Genomic DNA, 10689 nt, shown 5'->3' with positions numbered 1-10689 from the left:
GAGTTGGTTGCACCGGTATCAAGTAGACCCAATGACTACCGTATTCCCTGTCACCATGCATCCCTAAGAATCTGCTGATGAGTTCCCTCAACATCTCACTAACTGTACAGAGGAATGCTGGATTGCGTCCCCTTCTAGGAGAGGCCTTATCTTGTTTTACGGTGAAGTTATATGCAATATGGGCAACATGCTCAATGTCTGTGGGGCGAACATCCCCGGGACATTTCATTCCTGAGATTTCAGAGTCAAGCAGATAAATTTCAAACAACAGATCGATAACTAATTTGAAGAGAAAAGCAGAGAGAGGACATTCCTGAGATTTCAGAGTCAAGCAGATAAATTTCAAACAACAGATCGATAACTAATTTGAAGAGAAAAGCGAGAGAGAGGACAGACTTGCCTTACACGTGGTGGACTCAGGAAAATGCTTCCCGTAGGAGTTGTAAAAGACATGATAAATGTGAGTGTGACATTCTCAGTGAAACCTTTTCCGTGAAACTAACTTGAGAACGCCGTCGTCTGGGGCACCAACCCACAGCTCCCAGTTACATACTTAATTTTATTAAGAGTAACCTCCGATTTCCTGTTTCCATCCAAGTAAACGCGTTTTATCCTCGCCAGTAATTTCAAACGATCTGAACGATACAGTGCAGTCCCTCAGTCAATAGTGGTTTAGATACGGAATGTCTCTTGTCATCTTCACTGCTCATTCATTGACATGCCCAGTTGCGAACCGGCATCCTACAGGAACTACATTTACCGTGACATCAAACAGTGAACTAGGGGATAATTAGGCCATGGGAATCTCAGATTAGCCTGGTTCCTTCTGAATTCATATATTACCTACCTTTGCCAGACGCTCCTCTCGACCCATGTTCCTAACGCGGAGCCGACGTGTGCCGACCTGCCCACCTTAAGTGTTTTCTGTGCTGTCGGCATTATGACGAGGATGGTTGCTCATGCCCACTCCACCGCCAAAGAGACAGCGCCAGCCCCGTATCCTTCACCTGTGAAGGAGTGGTGTCAGTTGTTGTCCCTAGTGCCTGGGTGACTGATGTAAAGGAAACCACTTCTGAAATCACATCCTTTTGTCTGGGTCGGTTTGGCCAACAGAAAGTGGTATCTCTGTTACTCGTAGCGCTGCCAGTAGTATGAATTTAACATAAGGTGGCGGTAAGGTAGTTTGTCGGAATGAAAACGGCGGACAATTTCTTCATTTGTGCCCTACAACAGGGGAGCCATAACCAGCACCTGTTAACCCCAGCTGTATCGCCAGGTGGTCAGGTTCGGCGAAAAGTTGACGTCGCGGGCAGGATTCGAACCTGCGCGGGGAGACCCCATTGGATTTCTAGTCCAACGCCTTAACCACTCGGCCACCACGACCGGTCGGAGGGCGCGACAGATCCATTGTGATGCCCTGCACTCAACTGGACTTCGGCTGCATAGTCTCGGTAAGTTGTAGTTAACATCACTGTGATCTGAAACGACATTCAAAGCTTTGTGTTTGACCAACCATTATGTTTTATGCCAATACCAACGAGTGAGTCTTGGGACTGCTGAAATTGGCTTCGTTTTCCTGCACTATCAGAACTTCTGACAACGGTAGTACGTAGATCTCTGAGTGAGTTGGGTGCGCATGTGTTACAAAGCTGCGATGTGCCAGATGGTGAGTTGTAATCATGAAACCTTACCATTCTGCGTGACGTGTGAAGTACCTTCACTGCGGTTGGCATGGTTTGTGAGAATATGCGGTCAAATTGGTCATACGACGTTGTTGTAACCTACAGTCACCAAAGTTTTTAGTCACAACGCTACACAACCGAAATGTTCTAACGAGCCTGTCTAAAATTCCATTTTGAGACTAGCTGGATGCATATGAAGCAATGGCAAGATATTAAACCAGGCAAATATAACAAACGGAGATCAAGGTACCGTCATTTCATCAATCTTTAGTGGTCTTAATTAATGTTTTATTGTATTGTCCGAAGTGGGTGGTGATCTAGACATTGTTAATAAATGGCCGAAAATGGGATAAAGAAGAGTCTTCTACATGATCAAAGAATCGGAACCCTGATGAGCTGTCAAGGTATGAAAGTTGAGGAGGTGCAGAAAAACCACGTTTCGGACCGAGTTGATATGCACAGACATTCCGAAATTCTAAGACGACGAACTTTTGACTAGATACCCGGAACAACACTACCGAAGCTGTAGGACACAGGGACAAAACGGTTAAGTCTGTGCAATATTGTGCATGTTAATCGGCTTCAACTGATCGGTCATTAGTGGAAACATGGTGCTCTATCGGCAAACAGTTGGAAGACTAGTTAAGTTCCCACGGATAACCGTAGATATCTGGAAATATAGGACAAATATACTACGATGAAGCTAGACCTAGCGTTGTGAAATGGCCGTCGAGTAGTCCAAATCAAATCAAGCTGCGAGCAATAAAAGCAGCCACTTCAAGCCCATCATTATTTAGCTTACCAATTGTATGACCGTATGAACAATGCCAACAAGGTCGACCTTCGTCGGTTAGTTCCAAGTAGTTTGTATTATCACGCGGAACACTCCGGAATGTTAAGCCTACAGAAAAGTTATGAGAGTGACTTTCCGTAACAGCAGTTGTGCGCCCGAATTTCACTAGCTAGCCAGCTGTATAAGTGATCTGTCGATGCAGATGATCAACCGCAATCCCCACACACTGGTTAAATGCCCCCTCCCACAGGTGACTTGAGAATCAGCTTGCTTGTCATTTCGGAACTGTTCACCCTTATCCATCATTTTGTCTCAGTTCTTGGGAGTAACACTGGGTTTAGTGCCGTGCGGTTAGTTCTACATACGGCAGTACACAATCCCTAAGTGTTATCTATTCACCGGTTGGATGAACAAGTCTGGAAACAAATGCTTATTAACTACGTTGGCTTGTTTTTTTATATTGCTGCGGTAATTTGAAGCCTAGCTAGTGTACAAGAACCGGTTTGGGACTTGTTCCATGCAACGGTTGTTGCTGACACTTGTAAAAAAATCAGACTAATTAGAAACAAGCCAGCTGTTTTCTCCGGAAGTATAGAAAGTCTGGAACAGATTCTGAGTAAAAACCGTAGGATATAGGCAAGGGAAATATCGACCCATAATGATGCATTATTATCCTTGTACGGCTACCCATTCAAAAGTCAAGTCGAGCGTAAAAGTGACACTTGAGGTCTATTGCCAGTCGGGCTTGAATGGACAGAGAATGCCAGGGTGTAAAGTTAAGGCCTCAAATAAAATTCATCAACTGCGCACATTAGTCGGTGGGCGCATGGTCTAGAATTTACAGCATGTAACCCTTAACCGAACAGTCACGTGTCTAATCCCTCCATATCGACCTCGTGAGTTACAATAGTGGCGAAATCGCTCGTGCGGGTGAAGTTTTCAGCATCTGGCTGCATATTTACCTCAAATATCCTGTAAAATGAATGACAATCACAAAACAAATGAACCTGTGACAAAAAATTACCCTTACAAGATGACAGGAAAGGTACGGTCATCAGGAAGTGAACACTTACCGGGTGTTCAAGCGTTGCACCATCCAGCTGCACTGCACCGAATCTGTACTGCGATTGTGACATTTCGCTAAACCTGGTCCAGTGTTCTTACTGTTCGCTAAATTACTGGCTAAGTCCTGTCTAGCCCAGTGTAAGAAATCCTGCTGATGTGAGGCTGTGGGGGCGTGCTTTGGCAGGGAGTGTAGTAAACTAATATCACCACATCACTGCAGCAATTCTTTTTAGGAAGCACGGTGAGTGATGAAGGGAATTAAAATATGTTTGCCCTTCGGATTTACGGGTTTTTGCCTCATCAAAGTGTAGAAATGAGAGTTATTCGTAGTCAATATTGTCACCCAGATTGGGGTGTTTCTCCTTCACTCTAGACACATTGCAAAGACACTGGTTATCGAGATAACCGTTTTAGTTCCTTCGGCACCAAGAAAACTTCAGTAAGCTGTTCGGAACGGAATCAATCATCTATCAGAAATCGAGCATGTGGATACATGCGGGGGTTCTTTTGACATGACATCCGCTCACGTAAACTAGCTGAATTTTCCGAGTTTCCGTCAACTTAACGTTCTACTTGAAACCGAATTGCACGAAATTAGCGAAATACACTCATTTGCAAACTAATTCGATTTTGCGAGGGACTCAACTGGAACCCAGCTGAATCTCTCGTTTTCTGATGATGTCCCCAGGCAACTGAATGTGCTGCACCAGACCGCCTCATGTTTTAGTTGCTACGATATTCGAGATATCGCGATATATGCATACTCGTAATGCACTGCTCCTAGGATTGCTGAAAATCCTTCGACAGCCTAGGACCGGTTTCGCCCTTCTTGGGGCTCATCAGGTAGGTGCAGTCCCCAAGTTTCTGTCAACCTTATGTTCTAAGTGAGACCAAATTGCAAGAAATTAGCTAACTACACTCATTCGTACTCATCACAATGTGTCGAATATCGTAGCAACTGAGACATGAGGCGGTCTGGTGCGGCACATTCAGTGGCCTGGAGACATCGCAGACGAGAGATTCAGCTGGGTTCCAGATGCGTCTCTCGCAAAACCAAATCTGTTTGCAAATGAGTGTACTTCGCTAGCTGATTTATACTTATTCGGTGTTCAGGTTCCCGATAGGGTACGCGTAGATTCGACAATCCCGAATATCAACGGGTAGAACTGGGTTCGTAATTCTACGGAACTATTTACACAACGTCAGGCAAATGTATACAACGAACATCAACTCTCCGCGTCCGTAGATTCGACAAGTGAGGGAGTCTGTCACTGACCGGCATAGTGCAGTTTCAACGTCCGCACACCAAAACAACGGTGCGTGGAATGTTGGCTCAGCAGTGTGGGTTGCGGTCACCCCTTCCGACAAGTGATTCTGATTGGCTGTGCGATCACATGAAAATTAGTAAGAACGAGTCAGGTCAAGCAGGTGGGACACGAGCACGCATGGGTAAGTAGGTCAGCTGCGCACATTCGCACACATACAAGCATACATTTAACATACATGCATCGGGCGCGGCGGTGTTTGTGACAAGGTAAATGTCGGTTGCGATCACAAAATTTGGGGTGCATGATAAGCAAATGAATGCGGGAACTATCATGATGTCAAGTCGGACTCACTATGTGGTGTGCGTGACCCATCGCCCTGAGATAACGCTACCAAATACCCTACATGCATCTGATGAGCACGAATGCGGACCCAGTTCATTTCAAATTCAAGTGCAAGACTTGATACGTATCAGCTCCTGTCTTCGTGAAGACTACACTTGCAGGTTACCCTCCACTTATTCATTTAGCTTGCAATTGCTTGGAGTAGGGTATAACGTGGAAACGATCTTTGACGCACCCAGTCGAACGACAGTACAATTAACGCAGTGAATGTAAAGCCTTTCTCACTTAGACGATTTCAAATAGACGAAGGAATAAAAAAATATGGGCCAGTATGATGTAACAGGTCACTGTTGGCGACCAGATGGGTACGAAAGAAACCCGACCTATATCCAAGCAGGCTCAAAGAATTACTGCGGACGTTCGCCATTCTCTGACTGCGTTACATCTAGGTGCATGTGTCAAGCACTCCCTCCATCTTGAGAAACGAGTTAGATACACAATTTGTACATCACCTAGAATGCCTCCAGACGGTTTCTCTAAATAAGTCAATACTTTTTAGTGAGGAGTCATACTACCATTACTTTCGAACTTCCACTCTCAAGTAAGGGTACCTTCCATTTGGATTTCCATTTGTCATGAGGAGTAGTTTGGTCGCCAACCATCAGAGGTTGATCGGCTTGTAAACGTGAAATCCTTACACATTCGATAGCGCTATCCGTATGTGAAATTCCGCTTGATCGCATCTGAAACTACATCCCGAACGTAACTCTATAGCCTAACTAGATGGTCGGAGGCTTGACATATAACTAGTCACGTTATAACCACCAAGCCAATGTCTTCCGGTCATACCGTTCTTCAGATTCTTGCATACTATGTCAGTGCCACCCTTATCTTTTTCACTCTAGAACCTGTAGCGCATGGAAGGAAGGAAATGTGTTGTAGTCTCCATCTCATCCACTGTGCAACGTACGTTTTCTCGTTTTCTTTCTGGTGAAGGTATTTGTGTGCAGTCCTAATCTACCAGAAAACAAACTTTAAAAAGGGCCATTTTGGTTAGCTGGTTTAACGACGATTACGATGTCCTATTTTCTGAAATATTGTAATCATTCTGAGAGTCATAAAATAACAAAGTGGGGGTGATATGTCCCGGTGGTGCGAATTCACTGACAGAAAGGCCGGTGGTTCGCACCCGACCCCTGCATGATAATAATGATAATGATAATGAAAATAACAAAGCGCTGTATGTTTGTGTGGCAAACCTCCCACGATGGATAAGACCCTCTTGATCCACACACTGTTGTGGAGCTCGCTGTCAACGGCATCCATCTGTCTTGTCATAAGTTCCCATATGTTTTAAATGGGATGAGAACCCAAGTGATACATCCAAAAAGGGATGTCTGCCATTTGGGATAGATATTCTGGTAGAAACACAACTTTCGGTAGGGTGAGGAGATTTGTGGAATTCTCACTTACGATTTCGTCCTGTAAGTTAAGCCAAACAATTAACTGCTCAGCCTATTAACCGAGAGGTCGCGGGTTCGAAACTCCCCGGACTTTCGTTGGATGCGCACAGTTGGTGATTCTCAATAAGGATGAAACATTTAAAAAGCACTTCTTGATTCTCCAGTACGGAGTAGCTTCACTTCCACGATGAAACATCAATAAAAAACAAAATGGTTCATCGATCATCAAACTGTTTCTTTCGTAGAAGACTGGCTAGTAAGAATTCCATCACGTATGTTTCCACAGCTATAACGGAATGTGGTCATGTGCTATGAGTTTTTTCGCGTTGTCTAGAGTGACTGCTCCACCAATACATTATTGTTGTATATCAATGGATAAGACACACCAGTGAAGGGAAGGAGGCCTTCGCCGCAGAGTCATTTATTAGGAAACGCCAAATGAACAGTTACAGACTATTGGACAGGGAAGCACATACATCTTGTTTACAAAAACTGAATATCCATCTTCTCTTTGAACGCGTCTTCATGAAATTTCCCGGATATTCATTGACTGTTGCTCAAATGCAAGCAAACGCGACTCCACAAAGTCCGTAATAGCTCTCACTTTTTAAGAGAGGCGAAGCAGATTTACAAGAAAAATACTACTCGCATACCCCATCAGTAGTTTCCACCGTTAGACCAGTACTCCATGATGAAATGTCCATCAGCCCATGTCACATGGACTAGAATATGACTCGTAAAAGATATTAGTTATCACGGACATATGTTCTAGTGTAACAATGAATATAAACCAGGTCAGCGTCACCCATTTGCAGACTTCATAGGGGAATAGACACTAAAAGGGGTGATTTGGGCGTGTACGCTCTAAGGGACAATGAGGCATAAATTAGCGCATTTCCTATGCTGACAAAAACGTCTCCTATTATCAGATCCATTAACCATACAAAGTTGCCGCTCGCGTATTTTTTTCATAACTCCTGGTTCACTAGGGTAATTTAGCGACATTCGTACCTGTGATTCCAGTACTGTTTCAACTGATATTCGTCTGACATAGGCGGTTTGTGCAATCATGTTGCAGGAAAACGGTGATAAGGAAAAAGGGCTACATCAGGACATCTTATTTTGTTTTGTCCAGTGGTTCGGACTTGCAACTCCACATGCGTACTGTAAGAATGACAAATTCATACGAGTAATGTTGTACGCATATCGTAAGCTGTAGTTTCAGATTTGTCAAGTTCATTCGAGCCAGGTAGGACCTATCGGTGTTTCAGGGTATTGCCCTTTAACGTAACAGTCGATCAATGAGCCTGAATAATGACGTTTCAATTGATAAATTAGTCAGCCACTTGACTGTTTTCTTTCACGAATTTTTCCACCACACCAACAGAAGAAACGCCATTAAAGGAGTGGCCTAGGGTAACACTCCATCCTTCGTTCTGAAAAATTGTTGTAAGGCCATTTTAGCTATAAGGAGCAAGTGGTGTCCCGTTTCTTCCACAGTGTTCCATAACTCCAAACTACGAACGTCGTAAAAAAATTGCATTTGCAACCCTCTCATCCAGCATCCAGAAATTCATTCCTGATTTGTCTGGTTTACTTGCTCGTGATGGACAGTTGGCGATTTTCGATGTGTTTGCTTGTTCTTCCACGTGAAATAAGGATTCTTTCGGCAAATTCTTAAGGAGGCATGGGAAGTATCAGGAATGTAGATGAACACATCAGACGTTTGGTCAGCTAAGGTCTCGAATGTGAGTCCCATCATGGATATCCTAATTCCATTCGTACTCAGCACATCCGGGGAAATTTAACCTAGAAATTGGTGGCTCTTCAAAAGTGCCGCTTGAGCTGAAATCCGTAAACGTACTAAAAGCCAGTGAACGTGAGCAGCTCCTATATATCTAGCTTGGGTCACTTTTGTTGTGTTTTCTACAGCTGGGAATTCCAGCTGGACCTTAGTACGTTGTACTCCGGGGGCACGACACAGTGCTTGGGATTTCCAAGAGCTTGTCTGATTCACGCACATACTAAAATCTCGTACCATAAGACATGCTGAATAAGACTGGTGATATGATGAGGAGATCTGGAGAGTTCGACCGAGGATGCCGAGGAAGTCACTCTTCGCCGAAGAGCCTAGAAACACCGTAAAGCTGGTTCATCCTTACTGGGCATCATCAACAGGGCACAGTGGAGAGTTGAAAGCTCACACTCCCGGCTAGTAGTTCGATCATGAGCAGCTGATCGACAGTAGAGGTAAATTGCACTGAGAAGGGATGCAGTGTCGCTCAACCTTCAGCCACGGAATTCATCTTGAGTGGCACTATATCTTGTCTGAGTGCGAGTTAATCATACCGCTAAACCGGAAGCTGCGAGTCCACATCTCCCTGGAGATTCGTGAGACACACGGTGCTGCAGATTCTCAGGAAGAATGAAATCGCTGCTTCTCGACTGTTCAGTGGGGGTTGACTTTATTCACTGGACGAGAATGAACACAACGTCCGAGCGCGTCAGTCAGTGCCGGAAAATGAAACCGATTGTGAATAAGCCTAGACCAGGTTTTTACCCTGAAAAGCCTGCCTGGTGTTGGGCACAATGCGTGCCTGTGAGGCTGGGTGTTTTTGCAACAAGAAACGTCAAGCCACAAACCAGTCAGCATAGGACCAAGGCATGATAACCACGGCTACAAAGTGTTGGTCGAGTCGACGTGTACACACCAAACTGGGTTCACCGGATCTGTCAGGTTGCAGCATCGAAAAGGTAAGTCCGATTGTCGGAAAAATATTAGGCCACGGAAACAGGAACGGTCAGATTAAGTTGGTGAGCTCCAAGACGGATGAAACTGGTGGTGCCCTGTCGGGAGTTTTCATTGACCTTTTAAGTAGTAGTGAGGACATGATACTAAATTTACCGCAATTTTTGTGACGCTTTTTTTCAAACAAGCACTCACTTATCCAGCTACCCAAACATTTAGCTGGTTAAGCCCATCAAAATAACTAGTATCCTTGTAGTCTAAATCGAAACCGGTTGAACTGGAGAAAAGCTTTGAAGACAACTTTATCGAAGAGATTGCCCTGCAGACATTTTGCCGGTTCCTGGGAAGTTCCCGGATGAAAATTTAGGGTTCTTAATCTATGTTTCCGTTGATAGATGTTCTACTGAAGGATATCAGCTGCCTGCAAAGTTACTGATTAACAGGTTAGGCAGAACTGTGTTGGGTAGTTCGCGGTAAAATGAGTAGCAAAACCCTCATAATCACAAGCAAGAAATAAGACTAGAAGGAAGCAACAGAAAGTGGAACAGAGGCTCGTTACATAATGAAATCTGTTTCACTCATTTAAAGACCACTACCAGGTGGCGAGCAATTCTGGGGTTCCTCATTCTCAGTTCAGCCTGTAACCATTGGAGTTCGTTTCACTACTTGTCTCAAAATTATGCTCCCTAAAAACGTTGCTAGCATTACCAAAGATTGTACGTCACTTGGGCGCTTGTGAAACAGATGGCGAAAATGATTCGGCCTCAGAAAATCTTGATTCCATTACCTTACCGTGGAAACAGGCCACAGTAAAGACCACATTTCAGTATTGAAAACTTTTGCCCAATTCTTTCACGTAATCTCTCCGGGAGGATGAGTACAAATGAGACTGGTGGACCTCAGGAGAGTGTAAAGTCACCTAGCAGGAAAGGCAGCCTTGTTTCGTGCCATGTGGAATATAAAAACGTGCGCAGTTTTCCCCAATGCCCGCTAACTCAACACTCAGGAAAGACCACTGTTCAGAATAAGTTTATTTTAGATTGTCCGCTGTGGGCGAAGTGAAATTCACGCCACGAGGTGCAACGTGGTAAGTTGGTTGGCCTATTAAAGTGGTCTCCTAAAAGATACAGCGCTTTATAAACTAAGAGTGGCTCGACCAACGCCTCGGTTTCGGTTATTGTCGTACATCATCGTAATCATCATCATCATCATCATCATCATCATCATCATCATCATCATCATCATCATGATCTTCATCATCATCATCATCATCATCATCATCATCATCATCATCATCATCATCATCATCATCATCATGATCATCATC

At 44.3% G+C, this 10689-nt stretch overlaps 1 protein-coding gene across 1 annotated transcript; it reads left to right on the top strand.

Moving 5' to 3' along the window:
* Positions 1-856: 856 nt before the first annotated feature.
* On the top strand, positions 857-4200 carry T265_06359 (hypothetical protein; the record flags this gene model as incomplete). Its single annotated transcript, XM_009171600.1, has 2 exons — positions 857-1022; positions 4091-4200. 2 exons carry the CDS (start codon positions 941-943, stop codon positions 4198-4200), a joined length of 192 nt encoding a protein of 63 aa, XP_009169864.1.
* Positions 4201-10689: the final 6489 nt, after the last annotated feature.

The sequence above is a fragment of the Opisthorchis viverrini genome (assembly GCF_000715545.1).
Source record: "Opisthorchis viverrini unplaced genomic scaffold opera_v5_126, whole genome shotgun sequence".
Taxonomy (NCBI): domain Eukaryota; kingdom Metazoa; phylum Platyhelminthes; class Trematoda; order Opisthorchiida; family Opisthorchiidae; genus Opisthorchis; species Opisthorchis viverrini.
The sequence above is the reverse complement of the archived record's forward strand: the minus strand, read 5'-3'. Positions and strand labels throughout refer to the sequence as shown.